Source organism: Vanessa cardui, chromosome 3 (genome assembly GCF_905220365.1).
Source record: "Vanessa cardui chromosome 3, ilVanCard2.1, whole genome shotgun sequence".
NCBI classification, from domain to species: domain Eukaryota; kingdom Metazoa; phylum Arthropoda; class Insecta; order Lepidoptera; family Nymphalidae; genus Vanessa; species Vanessa cardui.
The window spans coordinates 1,070,828-1,096,906 of record NC_061125.1 but is presented as its reverse complement, the minus strand read 5'-3'; the positions used below and the strand labels follow the sequence as shown (position 1 = coordinate 1,096,906).

The 26,079-nt window shown below is 32.5% G+C and overlaps 4 protein-coding genes across 9 annotated transcripts in view; 1 reads left to right on the top strand and 3 right to left on the bottom strand.

Annotated features, from left to right (window-relative positions):
- Window positions 1-2,022, bottom strand: part of LOC124543852 (vacuolar protein sorting-associated protein 13A-like) — a 39,956-nt gene extending 37,934 nt beyond the window's left edge. Inside the window, exon 1 of the mRNA XM_047122173.1 lies at window positions 1,882-2,022. The gene's annotated coding sequence lies outside the window, so the exon portion shown is untranslated. The remainder of the gene's footprint in view (window positions 1-1,881) is intronic.
- Window positions 2,023-3,272: 1,250 nt separating this feature from the next.
- On the bottom strand, window positions 3,273-6,853 carry LOC124543638. The gene is made up of 5 exons (XM_047121896.1): window positions 6,634-6,853; window positions 6,309-6,368; window positions 5,399-5,473; window positions 4,385-4,618; window positions 3,273-3,469 (listed from the first exon to the last, which is right to left on the bottom strand). The coding sequence occupies exons 1-5, from the start codon at window positions 6,670-6,672 to the stop codon at window positions 3,317-3,319; spliced, it is 561 nt and encodes a 186-aa protein (XP_046977852.1). The 5' UTR covers window positions 6,673-6,853; the 3' UTR covers window positions 3,273-3,316.
- A 577-nt stretch (window positions 6,854-7,430) lies between these two features.
- On the bottom strand, window positions 7,431-9,314 carry LOC124543787 (transmembrane protein 183). The gene is made up of 3 exons (XM_047122092.1): window positions 9,040-9,314; window positions 8,177-8,862; window positions 7,431-7,782 (listed from the first exon to the last, which is right to left on the bottom strand). Exons 1-3 carry the CDS (start codon window positions 9,077-9,079, stop codon window positions 7,474-7,476), a joined length of 1,035 nt encoding a protein of 344 aa, XP_046978048.1. The 5' UTR covers window positions 9,080-9,314; the 3' UTR covers window positions 7,431-7,473.
- Window positions 9,315-10,793: 1,479 nt separating this feature from the next.
- Window positions 10,794-26,079, top strand: part of LOC124543780 (liprin-alpha-1) — a 167,576-nt gene continuing 152,290 nt past the window's right edge. For all 6 annotated transcript variants that reach the window (XM_047122083.1, XM_047122086.1, XM_047122085.1 and 3 more), the window contains exon 1: window positions 10,794-11,338. In XM_047122083.1, the coding sequence (XP_046978039.1) occupies window positions 11,090-11,338 (249 nt within the window). In that variant the 5' untranslated portion in view covers window positions 10,794-11,089. The remainder of the gene's footprint in view (window positions 11,339-26,079) is intronic.

Below are 26,079 nucleotides of genomic sequence, written 5' to 3'. Positions count from 1 at the left end.
TTAAAAATACAGACGAATTGATAACCTCCTCCTTTTGGAAGTCGGTTGATAAAGCGGTATTTTATTGTATGTAAGAAACAAGAAGTAAATATATAGCAACGAAAGACAAAAGAGATAAACAAACTTTTTTTTTAATGAATATTATTTATTACTAAAAGGAATTTTTAAGCTATGCTAGCTAATAGTAACTATCGTCAGCATAAAAAAATATAAGCAAAGATCAACTCATTTGGTTACGTGGAAATGGTTTAAATAGGTAACAATTACAGGCTTGGTCCTACAATCGCATACATATTTAGGTACTGACAGGTATATAAATATAATCTCATACAAAAGATCATTAAAATTGACTACATGCGTGACGTCATTACGAACGATAAATGTATTTATTTTTATATTTAGAAAGAGTAGTTATTAAAAATAAAATTAATTCTGAATAAAAAACCATTGCCTAACTAGCTGTGCCCACGACTTAATGAGCGTTTAAATTAACCAAAAGAAATAATGTTGTAGCCTAAGTTACTCCTTCTTGCATTAGCTATCTGCCAGTGAAAGTCCCGTCAAAGTGGGTCCAGCCGTTCCAGAGATTAGCCGGAACAGACATACAGAGAGACAAAAATTGTAAACAAATGTTATTTTAGTATATGTACAGTGTATACATATTTATATCAATATTGCGGGACACTCAGATTTTATTATTTGTATATATAGATGTTTTCGTTATAATCGTGAGTTACTAGAAAAATAGTTTTTGGCGTGTCAAAACGTATCGAGTGACTTTAATGTGACCGCATTTGTTTTTTTCCTAAATCGTGCTCATTACATGAAAATATTTTTCATGCAGCCTTGACATTTTATTGTTACAATAGATTTTATTAATCTTTATTTTATTTCTGATATCACTACATAGTATAAAACAATGTCGCTTTCTCTGTCCCTATATCCCTATGTATGCTTAAAATTATCTATAAAATTACGCAACGTATTTTGATGAGGTTTTTTTTGATAGATAGTGTGATTCGAGAGGAATGTTTTTGTAATGTAATACATGGACAATATAGTAAAAAAACAATGATAATTTTAGAAGTTTTTAATGTGACGTCGTAATTAAACAAATTCTGTAGTAGGTACATTTAGTATCACTATTGCACCCGTGCGAAGCCGGCTTTTTACGGATTACTTGGAAATTTAATTTCATATAAGTACTTAGCGTTTGCAAATGTTTTATTTTTCGATTTATTGTAAATAGTCAAATGTACAGTTTTGTTCGAAGCTATGGTTTTTTAAGGCTCTCAATTATGCCAAATATAATCATAGCTTCAAAACAAACAAATATAATAATAAGAACAAATATATAGTCATAATATTATTATATTTCGTATTACCATCCCCTCAAAAACCTTTGCAATATTATGAAATAACAGTTACTTGTAGTTCAGCCGTAGCTTATCTAACTAAATGTCAAAACACAAGTACAAGATAAAAGAACGTAATAATCAGGAGATCACAACGTATAATATTTAGAAGTGCGCGTGGGCGTGAAATTAAAAGATAAAATCAGTCAATTAAGATGAAAGGTCACGAGGCAGGCGCAATGTTAGATAATAATTGATGTTTCCATCACAAAGGACGGTCTAAAAATAGACTCAAGATCAGGGCACCTGGACATATGACCTTCGCTTTACAAGCACCCATCGATCAATGCGGAAACAAAACCAAAAAAAAATAGAAAAATCAAAAGCCCACGTAACACTGTAATTCCGTATTACGTTAAAATACAGCGTAATCTGTTTTATTTGCGACGAATATAGTACATATTTGGACAATTTAAACAGTGCAAGGGTACAACAACTGAATTAAATAATAAATGTATTAATTTACCTGTATTTTACATGATAATCTGGTTCCGGTAAACGTGTAAATCCTCTACAAGTTTTTTCCAGTGACGTCAAGGGACTCCGGCTGGAAGAACTGGCTGTTTTTGACAGATGTCATGGAGGGCGCATGGCTGTATTCCTCGCGCATGCGCATTACTCACCCCTCCCCTACAGAGTTACGACATGCGGAAAACCCGTAACATCAGGCTTCGTTCAATACGCAATACATAACATGATTTTAACTAAAATATATGTATTTATAACTCTTTAATATATAATACACATCTATAGTAACATTTTAATGTTTTCACATGTAATTAAAATGCATGAAAGTGTGTTAATATTAATCAGTATGTCCTCCACAAGACCGGCTATTCGCTGTAGGAAGTTAATGTAGAAATCATGTTTTCATTGATTATACTTACATACTACAGGTACAAGCTATCAGCCCCATTTCTCGCTTGAAAAATAAGAATTTCAACTTGTTATATAAAAAGATTTAAGATATTGAGCTAAGCGATCTTTACTATGAAACGTTTCACAACGATGGACAGTTTTTAATGATTTATAAACTACTGAAAAAATATTTTCAATAGCAATAGTATTTCTATCGATATTATTAATATTGTTTTGCAATTATTAGTTTACGAGTCATAATAAATTTGGCCTAGCCAAGGTTAAGAGATGAGCTCAGTTTGCTTTGTCAGTTACTGTTGTTATATTAGTCTTCGTGGGATGCTGTATTCCTCTGCTATTCAGGGAGCCATTTGCCCAGTTTGTAAACTTCGCTATATGTTTTATAAATCGCCATGTTTAAATTGTACGTCTCTTCTTACTGCTTACCAATAGCGCCTTCTTTACAAGCCTCCCTAAAACATATTCGCTGTTGTCTTTGCTCAATTCGAAGTTTGTGTTATAACACAATAGTGCATGGAATACGCTATCATACAGCTGTAGCCATTTCGTGGCACATTTAATAAAGATCTCACAATACAGGAGTTGTGACTCCTAAATATACAGTAACAGTATAGTAACAGCCTGTAAATTTTCCACTGCTGGGCTAAGGCCTCCTCTCCCACTAAGGAGAGGATTTTGATCAAATTCCACCACGCTGTTCTATGTGGAATGATGGAATGCACATGTGGCAGAATTTCGATAAAATTAGACACATGCACCATGTATGCATTTTCCTTCACCGCCGAGCACGAGATGAATTGTGTTTGAACCCGAAATCATCGGTTAAGATACACGCGTTCTAAGCACAGGGCTCAGCTCCTAAATAAAAAAACTAAATATATTTTATAGATTAAGTTTTGTATAGTATAAAAATAATTTTAGCATTGTAGCTAGGCGGATAGGTTTGTTTATTTAATAAAGTTAATTATAACACGTATCAAAAGTAATCAATTTATTAATTCTTTATAGTTTATTTATTTAAATCAAGGTGATCTCGGCAGACTCATGCAGGCGTTACATGAACCGGTAGGTATCAACGAAGCGAAGCAATCAGACGGGCAGACGGGACAGGCGGCTGCGAACTGACGGGAGGGCTTGCACTTCGCTGATGAGGACCACTGAGACGGCTGCGCGTTCTGGGGAAACAATTTACGTTTAGCAGTCGCTGAGGCCGCGTAAGAATCGAGATGGCCCAGTGATTAGAACGCGTGCATCTTAACCTGATTCATGTGCTTAATTTGTCTTTATAATTCATCTCGTGCTCAGCGGTGAAGGAAAACATCGTGAGGAAACCTGCTTGTGACAAATTTCATAGAAAGTCTGACACATGTGCATTCCACCTACCCGCGTTGGAACAGCGTGGTGGAATATGTTCCAAACCTTCTCCTCAAAGAGAGAGGAGGCCTTTAGTCCAGCAGTGGGAATTTACAGGCTGTTGTTGTTGTTGTTGTTGTTGTTGAGGCCGCGTAAGGCGATAGCGATGTGGACCAAGGCCTCCTATCGTCATCACATCCAAAACACATCATTATATATAATAATAATAAAGCTTTATTTCCCTTATTAGTTGTATATAACAATGTCATCGTTTATGTGTTAGTATTTTAATATGTTTTCTTTTTGTATTAATTAATATATTAGTATGTTTATTTATTTATTCTATTTTTGTCCTCTATGTATATTTTTTATGGTATGTAAGGACTAAGGGTCGCCTATTGCGGTAAAATCCTCCTCCAAATGTTGCCAGCTATCATCATTATATAATATAGTGTAAAACAAAGTCGGTTACCGCTGTCTGTCCCTATGTATGCTTAGATCTTTTGATGCGATTTTTTAATAGATAGAGTGATTCGAAAGGGTTTTTGTATATAATACATGGACAATACAGTAAAGAAACAACAAAAATTCTGTAGTATATTTGTAAATTGCACACGCGCAAACCCAGGCCGCTAATATTATGAATATGTGAACACAATAACTTAATTGACACTTACATAAAATTAACAGAAATATTGAACTAACTTAAAAAACATCGAAAAAGACAAAAAATATACCTTAATGAAACTCGCAAAGCTGCACGTCATAACATCATAGGCCGGGCAGTTCAGGTGAATCCCCTGCGCTGGCAGGTCAGCTGTTAGACATGTCGTCTTCGCGCTCTGCACTGCTGGCTCCCATTCCGGGTAATCCCTCGCCAATTGGTCCAAGTGAGCCGACAGCTTCTCCTTGTCGACCTTATCGCCGTTCATCCAACCGGACTTGGTGAACACGCATGTCATTCTTTCGCACTGGAATTAAGTAATACTTATCACTAACACACACATACACAATTTCCATTTCAATGACACTACAATAGTAAACGCAAGAAATATGGCTTGTTTACTATTCACTATTCAATGAGGCACACAGATACTTTCACCATAAAAGTCCTTGCATAGGTACCGCCCATGCATAACTTATTGTACCGGTGTTCCGTTGTTGTGTGTGTGTTTTGAAGGGTGTTTAGGTGAGAACTACAGGCACAGGGGACATAACATCTTAGTTTCCAAAGTTGATGACACACTGTCGAAATATATATATATGTATATATAATTATATACTCATTATTTCGATGAGTACCACATAAGTTTAAATGCAGTGGTGACCATTTCCGCTCGAGTGGCCTATTTTCCAGAGATCCCAGCCAATGTTTTTTTTTATTTTTTTATGGTATAACCTATACCATAAAAAAATAAAAAAAAACATTGGCGGACGAGCATATAAGCCCCATAATGGTAAGTGGACCACCATCACCCATAGACAATGATGCTTTAAGAAATATTAACAATAAAACTATTCCTTACATCCTCAATGTGTCACCAACCTTGGGAACTAAGATGTTATGTCCCTTGTGCCTGTAGTTACACTGACTCACTCACCCTTCAAACCGGAACACAACAATACTGAGTACTGTTATTTGGCTGTAGAATAACTAGTGAGTGGGTGGTACCTACCCAGACGGGCTTCCACAAAGCCCTACCACCAAGTAAAAGTCGATTGTCGATTTAACTTAAATATTTGATACTCACCTCAGATAAATCCTTACTACACTGACTGGCTACTTCCATCTTTACAACTTTTGGTGCGCCAAGGCATGAATACACCTATAAAAAAATTAGCAATTAATAGTTTTTTTTTTTTACTTAATAAACAAATCATTGTGACTCTTCGAGCCGGTATGACTGTTACTAGTCGCGTGTATTGTCAGTTCCTTCGGTATCTGCGTGGCTTGTAGACAAATATCGATATTTGAAATTTCAAAATTAATGCACATTCCGTAATCCAATCTTTTTAAAATACATAATTATGAAACCCTCATCATTTTTTTCTCATAAACAGATATTTGAATACCAATTTTCATATTTCGTATATCAAAAATAAACTCCCTAAGAGATGAACTTTGAAAAATCCTCCCATAGTTCCTTAACTGTCCCGTGTTTCATAAGAATTCCTGTGCCAACCGTTTAGATTGTGCGTTGTATGTCAAACAGCCTTTTTTAAACTTATTCAATTTATTCAAACAGACTTGTAGAACGAGTATTGTTGAGACATTGATGACATTTTATTGAATCTATTAACCACTTTTTCGGAATGTAAATTCTAACGAAAATAATTGACAAGAATCTCAGTAACTCGTTGCTCATCCTTATATATCAATATTTTAACGTATATACAATTTAATTTAAGCAGGATAATTCTACAAGGTTGTATGAAAATCAATGAATACTAATTCCTAGATCGTTTGTCATCTATGTATATAACTTGTACGTAAGTACAATATACCTTTTTCAATTAGTACGTTTTTTTTTATTTTCGTGATCTATATTAAACTTTCATCCACACTGTCCTAGTAAAGAACTTTGAAATTCATATAAATTATATTTATTTTTAATAAATACATACCACACCAGAAATAAAACAGATAAAGAACTAACTTACTTCTTTAGGTAAGTGTCCACATAACACAGGCGGAGTGACTGCAAGATCGGCTTGGCAGGTCTGAAATTCATGCAAATTATTAAAGTACCTAATAATAAGTAACTTGAAAAACGCATTGTTTACGGAGGCTTGGAATACATTCCTCTACGCTGCTCTTTGGAGGATTTTTAATTGGCGATCCTGTTCGGAAAGATCCGGTTAAAAAAACAAAAATTATCAAGATCACACAATCACCGTATTACATTTTTTTTATCTCCCATTAAAAAGTGTTATATTTTGAAGTAGCTGTATATATCATAAATAATGTTACCAATGTATAACTTACCACAACAATTGCAAAAACAACAACAAGAAACCGAAACATGATGAGTTATACGTGACTGTTCAATACCAAATATATCAACGTAATGAATGGAATAAATTTGTTCACAAATGTTCATAGTCAATTAAAATAATCATATTTGAGACAAAGTTTAAAGGTCAATGATAAAATTGAACCTAACGACAATCGTCAGATAAGTATCAAAATCTTGCTTCGTAAAGGCGGTATATTTTGTTTTAGTGAGTCTGGTTATGAGCTGTACGTGCTAAACAAATAATAACTATATTTCAAAACTTAGATAATCTAACAAAAGCATAACATGTTACAACAATTTACACTCAGGTTATGTTATCATATCAATTTTTGAACATTTGTTGATAAAGATAAATAAACAGAGCTAAGCCGCTTATGGCCCAATGAAGCCAGGATTTATCGTCGATTTTGTGTCCCTTGTGACTGTAGTCACATCAAAATCGATTCGAACTGGAATAAAAAAATACCAAGTACTGCTGTTTTGCGGCAGAATATCTGATGACTTTATAGAACCTACCTGGACAAGCATAAACTTAACAAGCTAGCTCAGAAATTATAGTAATTAAGAATAATTAAAAAATTATAAAACCTTCCTATGGTTATAATTGCAGTTCTATCTTTGATATTAACTTTGAAATCATTTAATTTCCAAACATTTAAATGATACCGCCATCTAACGACGAGTAGCATAACCAAAACCGTAAATAAATTATAACTGGTAAATTAATAAGTATAATGTAATTTAACAAATAAATAAAACAAAAGAAGAACAAAAATAGTTTATATTTATATCACATTTGCACTCATGGGTCATAGGTCTCCATTACACATTGTAAAGAAATCCTTTTTCAATACTGGTAATGATTCTTCATTCATCGTCGGTAACCTGTTCTCAAAGTTGGGGTATTTTGGATGCCACCAATCATATACCAATATGTTAACGACCGTGTCAATGACCACGGAACATTCAGGAATCACATTCCTGGATATGTTGTAGTGACCAGTATTGAAGCCTAGGAGCAATTTGTGGTGTCTGAACCCTTGCGACAATACCACGCTCACTGATGATAGAGTCATACCCATTAGTGGTGGTACTTCATAAAAGTTTTGACAGGTCACCTAGAAAAAAACAAAATTCAGTGTTAAAGCAGAAATTAATTTTTTGGACATCACATAAAGATAAAAAATTAAATAAATACATGGCAATTTTTGAATTTCTAAAAAAAAATGTGCTGAAATGTGCCCAGTATGTGCTTTGACGTGCCACTTAAAAAAAAATATACTCAAAAAATACAATTTTTATGAGGAGGTCCTTTTATATGTCCGGTTGGCTCTGCTACTTTACTTTATCGAATTTATTATAATTGTGCTGTAATGTGCTCAACATGTGCTGTTCAATACTCAAAACACAAACACAACACAAAATGTCATTTTGATTAGCTTACTAATCTAAAGTGTTGTTCTAAAGAATAAAAACTTACAAATATATAATCTAAGGTTCATTTAACTATACCTGCATAACTTGGGAATCCACTTCCGGATTAGCATCAATGCGTCCGAGTTCCTCAATGAAATCCATTGTTGTAATTCTTTTTTCAGGATTTGATTTTTTCAGTTTAAAGTAAACAAACCAGTACGATTGCCCTTTGCAATACCAAACATTGACGCAGCGTCTCTTAACCAACTGGTGTGGTCGACTCTCCTGAGTTGCTTGCTGCAATATTTTCTTAACAAACACATCATAGGTGTGATGTAGTGCTCGTATAACTCTCTGCCTCAAGCCATACAACTTATAACTATTTTCTATACGTAATTTCTCAGGTAGTTTTGGGTGATTTTGGCAGTATCTCTTATACAGTGCCCGCCAAAAGGATTCTCGCTTAGTTATAGCATATGTCGCCCTATTGATTCTAGCAAACGTACCAACCTCCTCTGGCTTAATGTAAGGAGATATCAGATACCACACTATCTCCGGGTACACAATGCCAGTTTCATCACTAATGTTTTCACACTTGGAATGATTTTTTTTCTTCTTGTAGACAAAATTCTTAGTTCCATCAGCATTTACTTCCTCGATTACGTCTAAATCATCATCTTCGAGATCCTCCCATGTTTTCTCAGGGATTTCCTCGGCTACAAACGACTTCTTAACTCTGCCAACAGGTTTCAGTGCATTAGCACAGTCATTTAAGGTAAAGTCTGGAAAATAATACATAAACTAATAAATAAAGGTTAATAGGAATTTAAGCTAAATAAATGACTAAAATCATATACTTCAAAATACTATTATTTTGTATTAATGCATGAATTGTTTACAATGATTAAAATTAATTAATCTTTCAGAGACTAACTTTAGTGTTTTGGAATGATCCTTACCTGCATTGCTCGTCTTTTTTTTACCTTTTTTCTTCGGCATCTAACAACTTTGCTGATAACAAACAAAACAAGACGTTGATCAAGGACCCGCATTCAAGTAAGAAAATATTTTTACCACTTGTTCATACTTATTATTATAATTCGTTTTGATTTATTAATTCTATTATAAATAATGATAATCTCTATTTTATTTCACCCACGTTATGTACAAAAATTTTGGGAATGGGGAAATGCTTTTTGACAATTGACATTCAACATTGAGTAAAGTGTAAAAGAGAAAGCAATAGAATTACGGACAGTTAGCTGAGATAAAAGATAGGTATTTGATAAGTCATAAGTTGACTGTCGAAGTATGGAACTTACAGATTAAATAGATATCCTCGGGCAAAAACAGATAATACATAGGTGCTTTGTACATTATCAGTAATAAGTTTCATTGTTTCCATAAAAAGTAGCCACGAAGGCTTAATCTTGTTTTGGCCCAATTACTCGGATGCCCATATTATTCATTTATTGAAATTATTGCGATATATATAGTGTAGCACCATTGCCTGCTACGACTTTTCAAAATAAAATACCTTACAGCTTTAGAGATATACTACTGTTCACAGTATATGTACGAAACAAAAAAATGTGTACTTTTTAGTTACATTTTAGAAAAAAAAGATGCCTAAGAATTTCATTCATAATTATTACTAATGACCTCTAGCGTAGCTTCGTAGAAATAGTGTCAAAGATTTTCTAGTAGTTAACAGAACTGGTATATTACTGAATAGTCAAAATAATATTGTATAATACGACCCAACTCATAACAACGGCAATTTGAATAAAACCGATTACTGCCGCTTTATACAACCAATATAAATAGCTCACTATCGCGCCATACGGTGCTATTACGAGAAAGCAAGTACATGTAATTCGACGTCAAATTGACGAATATTATATAATACCATACAATGACAAACACAATCATATTCTATAGCGCTATGCTTAATTAAAGTTGAATAAATAGTCTTGTAATTGAATAATATAATCTAAAGTTCACATTCTAAATGTTTTATTCACATAGTACGCACTCCCATATACACATGGATACACTTTTCAAGTGTATGAGAGAAGTCGGAAAGTGCAAAGAAAGTCTCAGAGCAAGGTTTGTTACAGCAATTATGAAAATAACATTAAATCAATATTTTTTACATAGAAATAAAAGTATAAAAGAATTAATCACATAAATTGAACTATAAGCGAAACCTATTCTTTCTAAATATTAATATCAAGATCTATCATAATACTTTTACATCATTTATAAACTTTGTTAGTTTAATATCCACCCAAGAATTAGAATAAAATTTAGCAGTAGTAGTAGGAGGAGCCTTTTACTTCCATTTAAAATTCCTTTTTAACATATTTGTAATTTATTCAGTAAAAATAAAATAAAAGTTATATAGTATTGTTAAAACAGTTATAATTCTTAAAGATAGATCTTATTTAAACTTTAAGAAATGTCTCACTATTTTTTGTTTTTATCATTCTAATTACTTAAAATATTTCATATTTATGCTGAAAATAATCATAGTGGGTCGATTTTAATAGGATAATGATGATTGGTGATTTTGTTTAAATGACAATTTTTTATGTAAAATTGTAATTAAAACCTAAGATTTTAATAATAAAATGTCAACTTAATGTTTACGCGATACGATTTATGTGGTACGTCTGTTTTTACGACAGACTCATATGCTATAATCTTTGGCAGTAAGACTGACGTTCCATTCCAAGATGGCAGACATGCCGCTTGTACCGTGATAGTATGGAATCGTAGGAGTATAAGTTTTAGGTGTGTCTTTCTAAATATCGAACTATAATGTCTCCCGAAATTTTGACTAAAATCTTTTACGAATATTTCGAAAATGTGAAGCAACGTTCTCGCGTTTTGTGCGCTAGATTTAGGTAACGTTTGTGCCGAAACATATGTAAGACGGTGATCGAAATCATTGTGTTTTTCGGTGTATCGTGTACGATAAGTATTCTAGTTTGATGTTAAATTAAAATGTGGAATATGATGTGCGACGTGATGCCCACGATATCTGAAGACAGTATTAGCCAAAGGAGTTCGCAGTTCTCAGGCGAGGACGCAAATTTTGAGCAGCTCATGGTATCTATGTTGGATGAAAGAGATAAATTAGTCGAAAGCCTGCGAGAGACGCAGGAGCGTCTCGGGGACACGGAGTTGCGGCTCAAGGATGTGGAGAAAGAGCGGGACTCTCTGCATCGGCAAATCGCAGCCAACTTACCTCAGGTCAGTGACATTTACTTGTCTATTTAAAATCTTATTATAGCATAGTCAATTCGATAGTTACAAGTTATATCATTAGGGCTTATTAGTGTTGACTAAAACTTAATAATGACAATATTGTAGAAATCTTAATAATGACTTATGATAACATTTATCAATGTAAATTTACAGATTATGTTACTATAAATGTGCACAAGTATCTGTTATCAAGTGTCAAGGTGAGCTTATTGCATTGAAAAATATGTACGAAATAAAATAATATATCCTCAAAACCATGCTACATCCAGCAATAAATACTGTGAAATGTGGCTGAATACAATGCTACATGAGGTATAACAATATTTGAAACCAGTACTTGATAAAAATAACTTCAAGAACATTAAGAAAATAAACATAATTTTTTATATTATTATGTAAAACAAACCATGGAACAAATATTAAAAATATAATTATATTCAAAGCTATTATTATTTTTTAAAATCTTACTTTTTAATTTAAGAACAAATTAACCAGCCATCATTAATTTTTTAAAGCTAATGTATTATATTATACAGCTTTAATAATTTCAAAATTGTATTATTGAAAAAAAAAATTACAATGTCAATGATTTATGAAATGTTTTGATTATATAATTCTAATAATGAGGAAGTGTTGCCTGTTCTAATTATAAATGATGATACAGCTTAATACATTTAGATCATATGTTTGATCTACCGATAACTATGTAAATACACAATACAAATACAGTTTTTCTTTATAGATTGCTAATTATATACTTTTTCTGTTCAAATATATCTTTCCTGCCAGTGGTATATAAATTTGAAATATAGTTTTGTATGACTTCTTAAAACTACTATTAATTATTTTTAAATAAATTACGTAGGTTATATTACTTCTTTTAATTTTCTTTAAAACTATATATGATTAGTATTTTCTCAATATTGGTATAATAATATAGTTATGTTTTTTATAATAAGATATTTTATGTGACATAGGTACATTGATTTAAAATAAATTCATGTTTTATGAAAGGTATAAAATGAAACACAGAAATCATTTTATAAAATTGAATTTTTAATTTCATTTGGACTGCACACTAACTCAAATGTAAACATATATGATGGAGCTAAAATTACCGCAATCATATTTAGCTAAAGATACACTAAAGCTAGCAATGTGGGATTCTATTAAGTTTAAGTTAGTTAAAGATTAAAATCTTTTGAGTAAGCCAGTCATTACATTAATGTTTATCCATTATTGAAAATCTGGCTCGCCTACCATTTTGTAACACATAGCTGTACATTACCCAATGTACATTCATTACAGCCATCAAAATAGCAGCATTATGATCAATATCAATTATTTTAACCTAGTTTACTTGCAACTGCACTCCCACATCTGAATAAAAGTAGGAAATACTATATGTAAATACTACTTAAAAAAGGTCATTTGATCAAATTCTAGATTTTTTATAATTTTTCTTTATTGTACATAATATTTACTATAGTAATTACAATGAATGCAGCAAAAGTAGAATTTGTATTCACTATTAAAATAGAAGTATTAAGGTTAAGGCATAATCATCTAATTAAGTCTTCTTAAAAAGTGCACAATTTTTGCATACCTTTTGCAATAAAAGTAGTGTTATGTTACTTACCCACCCAAACATACAATATGTCGTAAAATATTTATTATCTGTGCCCGTTGCTGCATGAAAGGAGGACAAGAAGAGAGTTAAGTTTAAACCAACATTATTATCATGGCTATGACATCATATTTAAACATCACATTACTGTACTATTGCTCTGTCTAAACTCATTAGGAAGTGAATTTCATTATAATATATTCTTTTGTCAAACTGTATTTGAATATCTAAATGTAGTGTCATTCTGATTGAAAGTATTTTAGGATACTTTTTATTTGTATTTCAATAATGGAATACTATGTTACATTGAATAAAAAGTGATAATGGTTTGCTTTATAGTTCTTCTGGATGGTATCATACAAGACCTTTTAAAATTAGTTTTTATGTCAAGAATATTACACTTGTTAGTGTAAATATCACCCACTAGTTATATATTATACCACCAAGCAGCAAAACTGTTTATAGTTCTACTGTGTAGCTAGTGTAACAAGGGCAAGGGCTATATCATCTTAGTTCCCAAGATTGGTCATTTTCAATGTGAGGAGTGACTAAAATTACTAATGGCACCCATGTTAATGGATGACGGTGACCATTTATCAGGTGGTCCATATGCCTTCTACTTTTAGATAAAAAACACTGACAGATCTTCATAATCAAGAAACAAGTGTAAAGTTAATTCAATATTTTTTTATTGGGGTACAATGTTTTAGTGTCACCAGTACCCCATGTTGAGGTAAAGCAACGGCTCAAGCATTGGCAAATTAATTGGGCAAAATACATCTATAACAAGACCTTGAATTTGCATTACCAAATTTATATTATGAGTATGATGAATGACTTTATTTGAATTTTTTTACATGCAATACTGTTAGATCTCAACCTATAATCCCTGACACAATATTTTTTTAATTGCTTCATTATTTAATTATCCTCCTTCTACAGTTTAACTAAATACTATTAGTTAATAAAACAATATACTCATAAGTATTATATACATACATTAAGTAACATAATCTTATAATACAAAAATTAATTTGCATTATTTCAAGAGAGTGTGGATTAATTAATATGAATGGGCATTGATCCGGAAATTTACTTTTTTCATGTCATCTTATCCAATGTAAACCCTGCAGTCGTCTATGCACGGAAAGGAATGGCTACGGGAATGTCGCCCATGTCCCTTTCGCCCCCCCCCCCCATTGACTGCTGATGCGTACGGCTGCTAATTCGCTCTGGACAAACGAGGACCTCACCTCATCGCGTCCAAAATACATAAGACTAGGCCAAGGGTGCTGTGAACTCACTGCTCAGTCATTGGAACTGCTTTGCTGTTTTTGTAATAAATTAAGAGTTTTTATTTTATCATTTTCATAGCTTCGAATTAGTCATACTACGTAGTGCACTCTTTATTTATTGTAACGTATGTTTAGGTATAAACAGATACACAATCCACCGTAATCTCGATTGTCGAATTTCGTAGTCGAAGGGTGTCTGGAAGAAATCGACCGCATTTGCACATGTTTTCTTTTTTTTTTTAAACATGTCTTTTGACAGCTTAAGGAATGTGTCCAGTGTTACAGTATAATTATATACGTAATTAGTTGGTAGTAGTAGTTATGTTGTTTTTCTGTCTTTAGGTGTGTATATACCAGAAAATGGTGAATTAATGTAATTTGAAGTTACTTACAATTTTTTTACGTGGTCAGGTTGCCCGTTGAGAATAATTTACGAGGGGTAATTCAAAGCTATCATTTTGTCAGGAGGAATACGGGATAGTATGGCAAATGTATGAAGGAAAGAAATAGTTACAATAAAAAAATTAAATATCAATTAGATAATTCTACAACCCGTAAGTAAAACGAACCGTTTTTTGAATACAGTAGTCAAGCCTTAGGGGCGTGGCGTTATCTTATTAAATGAACTGAACGGAATCGGTCTATTAGTTCCTGAGAATTCGCATTCAAAAATCCAATCGTCTAACTTTATAACATTCGTTTACATGTAACGTGATATAAATTAATTCTTAACTCTTTATTTTGTGCGCAATTTTTGTATACTTAAGTGTACTTTGCTTAAGAGTAGTTAATACGTGTTCAAACTCTGATGCTTCAGTATTCACTGATCTGCAGAAATCCTGTATAAAAATTTTTTTTTATTGAAAAAAACAAGAACTAATTAAAGAATATCTATAAATAAATAAGGAGTTGAAAATTACGTCAGAGTATATTTATTAAAAAAAAAGTTGTTGCGCATGCAGTAAGCACATTTATTATTGCACCCCCTTAACGCACACACAAGAGTATAGAGCAGAGGCTAACTCATGGCGGTACAATGAATGCCATGTAGTTTTCTGGTCATTACATACGAGATCACCGTGTAGTTGTCACGGCATTCGAGTCGGTTTCGGTTCTAGTATGCGCCAAATCATATTTGACATAATAAAATCCAAAGGGAACTTCAAGAATCAATTTTATGAGACAATTATATAGTAAGATTAAAGTAATGTAATACATACTTGGATATCTATATTCTATATTAATATTATATATGTAAAATAACTCTGCTTGTCTGTCGTTCTTTCACGACAAAATCGCTGAACCGTATTCGATGAAATTTGGTATGAAGCAAACTTGAACTCAAGGCCTCCTCTCCCATTAAAGAGAGGGTTTGGAACATACGGTTTGGTGGACCGCAAAACCACATTGACAATTAGACACATGCAGGTTTCCTCACGATGTTTCCTGAAAATTACAGTTTCCATGTCATCTTATCCAATGAAAACCCTGCAATTGTCAAACTTGAACTCCAGAAAAGGATAACGGCTACCATTCTCTCCTAACACATGATAACCAACACCTATAAACGAGCGAACCCAAGGGCGACTACTAGTATTAATATAATAGAAATTAAAATTATATAAATGTTATATATAAATTGTATTTTCGTTATTTAATTAATTACATTTAAGTAATATTAATATTGTATTCAGTAATTCCTTTTACTAATGTTTAATCATTAATAAAATAAATTTTAAACTTTATACCAATGCGAAAATTTATCAGATTAGATTATGTATTCTAACCATGATAACAGAGAATGATTTTCGTCATTTCTAAAAAAAAAAGATGATTTTTTCTTAATTTATATTACAGGTAATAATAGCCATTTATGCATATGTATTATTTTATGTAATTACCAAATATTTAAACAAAGATACTCAATGCTGAATTATTTCTAAGATACTTTAGCAACTTTTGTCATTCTGACGCACTCTTCAGTAATTTCTTCATCATTATTTTTTCATTCTGGCAATACTTTTTTTTATAAATAATTTTTACTATATGATTAACTCACGAATAGTCTTAGAGTTAAGTATTCATGCGATTTGCTAGTAGATAGCAGATTATTTTTTTCTTTATTTACAAAACAATGCTTGTTTTCTTTCTTATTACAATATTAACATCGAGTTATAACTGAACTAAAGCTTGTGTACAAATTTCATTACATAAATATGTGTTATATTTGTAAATATGTCTTTCCTTGGAAAAGAGTTCTATAGTTATCAGAGATTTTTCCAGATGCTCCCTACGTCGATTAATTGTATACCCTTATAAATCAAAATCTATGTATCCAAATTTAAAGATATTTTGTTTAGTAGTAAAGGAAAACTCGGTGAGAAATCCTGCATCTGTTGGAGGAAGTTTCGAGACGATGGTAGTCTCGACATGGATTAAATTACAGATACCTAACACGAAGTGCATATAAAATACATTCGCGATTCATATTTACAAGTTCTTTCTTTAATTTATGCGTAAAATAATAAACATTGTTATTATAATAATTGTGGTTGGACTAAAAATGTGATGGGTCAAAGTTGTTTTCGCTATATATTTAGTATTAAATAACAGACTATAAAAATAATTCACAACGATTTATGACAATAACAAAATTGTTGTTAGAAATCCTGAGTGAATAAACAAATAGGCTCAAATGATTGTTTACAGGAAGAGAAAGATATACATTATAATATAATAGGAAGAGAGAGAGAGGGAAAGTTCGCCTGGATGGACCAGTTTTGTCAGTGCACTCTAAGCTGTATAATAGAAATTTGTTCCAAAAACCTTATTCAAATTGCGTAATTAGTATCTTATAGTTTATGATAAGATACGATTGTTTAATAGTAATAGTTTTACAGAGATTTTCAACCAAGAAGGTTTAATAAGAGGTGAAACAGAGTATTCCTCAATAATAAAATAAACACTTTCACTGTGAAAGGTACTCTAACGCCAAACATCGATACTAAATATATGTTGCTGTGTTACCAGTGCAAAGAGTGTTTGTGTATGTGTAGTACAGCAGATAATATAAATAACTAAGATAACATTGCTGCTGTCGTAATGACGGTTTATTTAATCGTTCTTATTCGTAATTAAGTTGATTACTAAACATTTTTGCTCGAATTAAGTAAGAGTTGATGGAATTAGTGACTTTAGGTCTATTTCGCTACACGTTAAATAACTATCGGATTGCATAAGTATGTGTGTGTGATGACCGTGCTTACGAGATATATCAATGTGTGTGAGAATCTCAATACAAATCAGATCATATTTGTTAAGTTTATTGCATTAAAATTTAATTAATTTGACGTGGAGGAGAAAGCCTTCATGTGACACACATGTCAAATCGTAAAATAAATGATGTAACGTAAGGCGGCCATCCAGATAATAATAGGAGAGGAAATATGCTATCTATTCCGACCATCTGACTATAAATATTTTTATACACAAGTTTTTATAACTAGGTGAATGCTATATTGGAATATTAATAAGATATCGATTATTTATTGTAATAAATTCATCCTGACTTAATTTCGACTAGGATAACCAATTTTAAAGAATGATCTGTCCAGGACATTTTACAAACAGTTTTGCATACACAAACATGGATACACTCTTTCCCCTCCTCCCTCCATAGCATTGTACAATGATATAGAAATCCGACAAAATCGAATAGGGAACATGTACAACTGACAGCTTTTTCTTCGAAACATGGGTTAGTAAAACTGCTAATTTTGGGCTACTACTGAGAATTTCAGATAAGTGAACCCAATAACATGTATTGACACGATCTGTGATTTCGGGAATTTAGGCCACAGGTCTTCGGAATCTGTAGGTCGATAATGATTTATTTAACTGACCGCTTTTCATCAACCTGTCCGAATACTAAAACAAGTATTTGGGTTGTTTGATGGTAAGCGGAAAAATTTGTAAGTAAAACATTTCATTAGAAATATTCTCTGTTCGATATTGTTTTAAAAATCGAATGCTTACTCCTCGTCCATGCAGTACTCTCTTTCTTTTTACACTACAATACAAAGATACATTGCTTTGTTCGTTTGTAATATAGCATATGATGAGGACCCGCTGCCTACCGTCACAAGGAATAGGTTATGATGCTACTTAAGGATTCATTATACGCGTAGCCACTGCCGACGTTGATAACGTGCTAAATTGATGCTCATTTAAAGCCACTTTTATCTTTTTTTTCCCCTTCAATGTTACGCTTTCTATATGTCCTATATGTAGGTATGTACCCAAATAAAACATATTTCACTGGTTATTTATTATCCATTCTATTTTAATTAATACTGTTAACGATAACTTTGACAAAGATATATATTCTTAATAAGGTTCCCTTTATAGATTTTTTATGGAGTCGGTTTTGAGTCGGTCGCTCATAATTATTTGCACTCAAAACATTACAAATTGGATTACATCGTGCAATTCAAATTCGCTCATGTAATTGAAGGAAAAAACACTGCTCGACTGTTTGACTGATTATGAAATTGTATCTATACGTGCATTTTTTTGGGTATATTGTATTTAGCGCTTTTGTTTTTAAAATACAGAGTAAACTCTTTTAACGTTATCCTTTATAACGATAAACTCTCTAAAAAGTAGAAGTGAGCACGACTTGGAAGAAGATGATCAAGTGGACGGAAACCGAATCACCACCAATTGTCGCTGAGTTGGTAGAATTTTTTCTTGTTGTTTAATCAATACGATTCCACCACATATCAAAAAAAGTCACACAAAGTTATCCGACTATATGTGTAAACAACAATTTATAAGCATATTTTATCTATTTAGATTTCGATTCGATCGATTTGGTTGTTTTTTTTTTGTTCACTCCATATAACGATAACTCTCTATAACGACGAAAAATGCTCAGTCCCTTGAGTTTCGTTATAACTAGTTTACTATCTAAGTAAAATACTTGAGCCAAGTAATGTCATGACTACCCAAGATGCTTAACGTAGACGTCAACATACAACAAAACAATTGAAACATTCCAACTACCTGACATTGGCTATTTATGAAGCATGAGGGATTTGTGTTTCCGGTGAGCGCTCAGCTTTATCGCTCCGTTAGCTTACCGTACATCAAAACGGTTCTCGGCTCGTTTATGCGGCAAAAAAATGTCTAAACATTAGTTTGACAATATCGAAACACGTTCTATTGGCGTCACGCCAGTTCTCTGCCTCGTGTGAAATGTTCATCGCTTCGAGAAGATTTGTCGACGGTCACGACTCCGCGGAACGGGAACTTAGTCACGTAAATAAGACGAAATTAAAACGTACGAGACGATTTTATTCGGAAAAAATTGAAATATGTGTAGCAGTGAATTATGGCTGGGTTGGTAATGTTGTATTATTTATGCGATCAGATATAAAAACAATTCGTTGAATATAAAAACTAACGAATGGAACAGCAGCTAGAACTCACTACACTAGAGTTGTGATAAAGCATCAATTTTTCAGCCTTTTAAGGTCCACTCCTGGCATTGTATCCAGCAGTTCTATCTGTCATCTTTAGATCGTCCAGTTCAGTCCAGTCTTGGTTTCCATTCAACGTATACGATATATTATATAATATGTTATCTATACATAAGTTGTGGGGTCGGCGTGTCCTAGATACAGAACCAGTAACCAGAATTTCTAATATTCATTACATGCCATAGATATCACATCACATCAGATTGCATCGTTATTGTGGTTTGGCGATCGATTATGTTTGATGTGTCTATACTTTCTATTCATTATGAAACAGACGGACCGTACGATAAATAAATGAAGTATAAATTTTATAAATCCAAACTCACTTCGATTAGATATAATTACTTTTATTTTAACGTAATAGGTTCAATCGACACAATTCCTAGTTGTACAATGAATCACCCTTAGTTTTTAAGGTAACCCCATTGAACCCGGATTCTGACCACCGACCGCTCTCTTCTGATTTTCTTTTTTTCCCTCCTGTCACCTCACAATGTGTCCAGTCATCCAATTGGTCAGCCGACCAGTCAACCACGATGCAACAGTGTTACCATCTTTAAATCAGAGTAACAAATGAAAATCATCACATACATATAAATAATACGATAACTTTAGTAAAAAAAAAAAATATAGCAAAATGTGTTCAAGATAAATATGATAAATGCTCGTGAAAGCCTAATCGAAGAAATATCTTGTTATTGATATCGGTGCCCAATTAATGAAATTTACAAAGTAACGGAATGTGATCTTATTTGTCTCATTAGAAAGAAATAGTCTCAGTGTAACTCAGTCGAAACGTTGGCTTTCTATCTGTTAGAAAGCTGTGTACTAATTATATTACGATATTTAGCGATCATTTAGACAATTATTCGACGTAATCAAATATGGAAATTTCAGAAAAAGTCCTTATAAAAAATTTCGGTGGTTGTAAATTACTGTCGAAAAAACTGTTTCATGTAAGCCAAGACACACAGTTTTAAAACCTTAAAGATCACTTTTAAATGCTAATATTATACAAGAAAGTAATCGTTATTCATTTGCGATTTATTCGGGGTCATATTTGTTATTTGGCAGACTTTCTGCCAGCGCTTGCCCAAAGACAACTACTAAGGAATGATTTTGCTGGTTAGTGTACAAGTTGCTATATACCGGTTGCTCATGCTGATGACATTGAAAGCTGTGGTTGGCACAAAATAACCTACAGTCGCCTCTTATAATACCCAACATTTTGGGCTTGTCACGGTGCTTCTATTGCTATGATGAATCTTACATTATAAGAATTTAATATAATATAACATGTTTAGTTTTTTTCTATAAAATAAAGATAATAAGAGAACAATAATAATAGGTCAGAACAAAACAGCTATATAAGTGATTCCATAATGGAGCAACAAGGGAAATCCCCTCATAATTGTCATGTATTATAATATGCAAAAGTGACTAACTAAATATTTCAAAGTTGCTATATGACGTCTACATCTATGAAAAATCATTTATTCATCTATGGTCTATGATATAATATTGAGATAACTTTAAAAGTGTAATTTTATTAACGTTGCGTCCATAAATATATACACATATTAATTTAAAAAAGTTAATTTACCTTATAAATCTTGACCGTGTGGAACGGTGGCAAGAATGTTAAAAAATATTAAAAAATAGAAACTACACTAAAATCATTTAAAAGCAGATTGTCACAAGTAAAAAACCGAAATACATAATTTTAATTTTTAATCGTATCTACTAAAATCGCGCTCATGTCTTCGAGGTCGTCATTTCCTTGCTCAATAAATGGCTATGTAATACGCATGTTCCGATATTAACTGCTGTAACCGGGTTTTTTATTGCTGGCAGGAAGGCGGATAGACCACGTGATCACGTTTGCACGTAGACGCTACTACTGATAAATGTTATCGATAATTAAAATCGGAATTAGGATGTTAAATTAATGATCGTAAAAGTTTGTAATAATATCGATAAATGAAGTTATCTGTGAGATTTTAGTATGAATTCCAAAACCAAAATACCATGGCCCAGGAAATGTGTTACAACTTTTGTAAGTCACTCTAGAATTGGAAAACCGCAAGAAGTATAAAATGTATTTTTACTTTTCCTGTTTCAACAATTTTTGTCACCGTTTCTTTCAATATAATCTATTGATTTAATTTCATTGTGTACCTTGTTTTGAGTGAAGTGTTATTGGACTGAATGTTATATTACTTGCAATAAAATATATGTATGTCTATTGACTTTAAAGTAGTTGTTTATAAGAGTTATTACGAAATAAACATTACAAAAGCTAGCGTGTTGAATATATAATTGTTTGTAATCATAAATTGATTAATTCATATTCACAGAACGTAACGTAAATAATATTGTGCAAAGAGACACCGAAGACTAACTTAAACTAATATTATATCAGCTATGAATGAGTAAATAAATCTTGTTCGAGAGTTACGCTCATCTCTTAAGGTTTAGAGTCGGGTTACGCAGGGCTGACAACCCTCAAGTTACAACTTCTTCACCCGGTCTTCGGATTTGAAGTGTGCCTCTCCAGGTTTCCCCTATTATCAAGTATAGCCTCCATAACAGAACGGATGAAGGGCTGTGCAAGTCGCTGTTCTATCCCAATAATGACTCGATTTATATTATTGGCATATTTAATCTATGATGTAACACTTGCTTAACTAGGGTATCTTCCACGAAACTTCGCATTTATTCAAAAGGTTGAATTTGATATGGTCGATAAGGAAATTCTGTAATTTTGTTTATATTTTTTATTTTTTTTTTCTTATACAGCCGTATCGCTCTCTAACCGACCAGTAACTTTTTTCCGTTCTTTCCGTTCGTTTAATGTTGAGCCTTTTTTAGACTAGAGCTCTTCAAAATAACAGTAACCGATTTCCTATGGGCAGCTGTCGACCCATAATCACTGGGATAATAATCGGCTTACGCTATTAAATATATAAGATTGAAGATGATTATAAAAGTAAAAGCCAGTAAACGTCCCTCTACTGTTCAGGCTGCTGCAAATTCATAATTAATTTAAAATGATCACTAGCTATAATTCTGTAATAAGTCACAAAGAGGATATTGTATTTGGGACAATTTTTTTCAATATGGCAGCGTTTGCGGCACATATTTTCGATTTTCAAGGTAAAACTGAAATTGGAAACAAAAGTGACTAGACAAAAATGGTAGCCCTGAGTAACATCCATTTTACTCGTCCCAGTTAGCAATACGCGTGAGGCAATAGTCAATAACGATTATGTTCGTGAGAAGACACGCTTGGCCGGGGACGCACCCGCTGCCAGCATGTTGCCGACGGTGATAAAACGATCGATTATTTGCAATTAAACGATACTTACTTGTGACAAATATAGTTTTACATCTGGATGACAGAGGGGACTGAAACGATACAGGAAAGCAAATTGATGAAACATTATTCTCAGTTAAAAACTTCCACTTTTTCTTCAAATCTGGCATACTTTTTTAATCTCCCTTTTCATTAGGCATTTTATTATACAGTTGTGTCAAACATAATATTTTCAGGCCATAATTAATAAGTTCTTTAATAATAAACTCGCCACTTATGTTTTCTAATAGCCGCCCGCGGTTTCGCTCGTTTTAAGGTTGGTTGGTTTTCATGCGTGAGGCAAAAAAAATATGCCTATGCCTATAAAGCCTAGCTTAAGGAAGGACTTCATTGGAGTTCAAGTTTGCATTACACCAAATATCATCAAACTCGGTTCATTTATTTGTCGTACAAGAGCGACAGATAGACAAAGTTACTTTAACATTTGAATTAAAATAAATATTTTGCTTTATACTAATCATATTATTTAAAATCTAAAGAGGTTTTGCTGATCAAAAATTTTCAGCATGCACTTGGGACGTCTGATTTCATTTCTTTTGTAAATAAAAAATAAATCTGAAAATGACGATTCAGTGCATTTTTTTTATAAATAAAATCACAATGTTTTCAATGAAATAAAGTAATTCTGTTTCATCTTTCAGGAAATGTTTTTCGAAAAAAAATTATAGCTGTGTGGATTGAATTCATTGGTTTTCGGAAAATATGCGCTCAGGCCGAGATTAGTAAACACTCAGTGTATTTTTTTAGTCGTAAATGTTTATTATACAGTTTTGAGTTCTTAATAAATTGAATTCGCAAAATATCACATTTATATTACTCGGTGAGTCAGTTTGTAATTTGGCGCGGGAAAATCGTCTCACCTAATGACAGGAGAATACAAATTCAGTTATGACAACGATTGTTTTTAAACGAATTTTAAAAACAATAGGTTACCAGTTGGACATTAATGTAACGTTGTTAGAATTTGTTATATTGGAGGATAATGATCCAATTAGGCTTCCAACTTCCACGTCCACGAATTTCTCGAAAACTAAAAGTCGTAAGTACCTCAATATCAATCTCATCATCATCTCAATCTTTTTTATTTTTAGTTAGGTACACTTCAACTTAAGGAACTATGTAAGTTTCATTAAAATATATATCATTTTTATTTTTAGTTCACTTGATGTTTCTAATTTTGAAGTGGGACTTTATTTTTTTTATAAATTATTATATTTTATAATGAAATGCTATGAAAAAACGTTTTTATTAAGTACCGATATAAATTTAACTACATAAGTATGACTGGTATTGTGGTCAAAATAGTATTTGTGTCATTTGGGTAACGTTAAAAACAACCCCATATAAATATGGCCGTTACAGTTCCATTGTTTTTGTAGATGTTAATCTCTAAATATTAGCTACGAATGTAAACAAATCGTTAAAAGTTATAGACGCAAACATACTTCTAAGAATAATATTTATTCAAACTGGTTGAGTTTCCGAGGTCCTGGGTTCAATGGCAAGGTTTCTCGGTAGAAAGTTCTACGGTTTTAGGAGACAATGTTTACTCTTCCTCGATTCAGAGTTTACGTCAAACATTTGGTTTTGCCTGATCTTTCAACGTCTCATCTGATTGCCTTCCCATTAGATTATGGCAGTACACCTGTCTTTGCTCGTATATTGAGTTTTATAAATTAACCTGTGTATTTGGCTATTTTATGGTGAGAAACTGAAACTGCAATGGACATCAATCATTGTCATCGTCAGCTCGTCTCCATCTACTGGACAAAGTCCACTCTCCTAAGTTCTGTTCCAACAATTCCTGCTCGCTGATCTGACCAATGTTATCACCTAGCCTACAAGGCGCCCTGCACTGATTATTTTGTTTATTCACGTGTTATTTCCATTAATAATGCTACATCAATAATCATGTTAATGTAAGGTGATGTAACAAGGTTTAATTAAGAAATATTTTTTTAATCATCTGAAAATATTCGAATGATCACGTATTAGTATTATATTTTTAAATAAATATTCTGATATTTGAAGTTTAACTTTTAAAAATGCTCTCACGTCAAGGATTTACTCGACTGACCCATATAACGTTTTCCTGTAAAAATTGTCGGATAAAAGTCGCTTTAATATTTTTCAGTCAATTTTGTAAATTATAAGGTTAAGAGTATAATGACATATTTTTCTTTTCAACGCGTTTCATACGGGCTACGTTCAGTAATTAGTGAGCATGGTTCGTTTGTAAAGGCGCGTTCACTTGTGCCCGGTTGCTATACATCATGCTGAATGTCCAAGTGTCAAACACCTCTGCGGTTGCCTCTCACCTCTGAAACTGCACCCACGCCTCGTGAAATGTCATTGTTTAGTATTTGATACTGAAATATGTTCATGTTAGATGATAATTGAAATGTATACTAAATCGATGACATTCTGAGTGATAAAGATATGCATTGTAGGGATTTTAGTTATCTCTTGACCTGAACTGATTGTTGGTATGTCCGTTTGCCTGATGATACACTGACTCACTCAATCTTCGAACATTTGGAATATAACAATACCAAATTTTGCTGTTTTAATCTGATTCTCCTAAATGTGATAAGTTAAAAAGTAAGTAAGTGGAAGTTTTGAAGACCTATATCATTTGTTGATGGAATGTGGCAAGACTCAGAATGAGAGAAAGTTACTTTTATGTAGTTTAAATGAACATATTCATTCAATCTTGGATTTTTTCAGAGCATTCTAGCAGATCCTTCGTCAGAATCTGCTAGACTGCTCCTGGAGTTCTACTTAACAGAAATTAATATTAAATAATTTCAAAACCAAAGGAAAAGGGTACAATGGTACTGACGTACCTGTGTTGGACAAAAGTCCTAAAATAAATAAGATTAAAAAAA

Bases quoted from the DNA above. Each gene is read 5' to 3' on its own strand.
- LOC124543787 (XM_047122092.1), bottom strand. From the start codon at position 9,079: ATGCCGAAGAAAAAAGGTAAAAAAAAGACGAGCAATGCAG. The intron at 8,863-9,039 runs GTAAGGATCATT...ATTATTTTCCAG, and splicing joins AAAAAAGACGAGCAATGCAG to ACTTTACCTTAAATGACTGT. The intron at 7,783-8,176 runs GTATAGTTAAAT...GTTTTTTTCTAG, and splicing joins TGGATTCCCAAGTTATGCAG to GTGACCTGTCAAAACTTTTA.
- LOC124543638 (XM_047121896.1), bottom strand. From the start codon at position 6,672: ATGTTTCGGTTTCTTGTTGTTGTTTTTGCAATTGTTGTG. The intron at 5,474-6,308 runs GTAAGTTAGTTC...ATTTTTTTATAG, and splicing joins GTGGACACTTACCTAAAGAA to GTGTATTCATGCCTTGGCGC. The intron at 4,619-5,398 runs GTGAGTATCAAA...ACTTAATTCCAG, and splicing joins GTAGTAAGGATTTATCTGAG to TGCGAAAGAATGACATGCGT.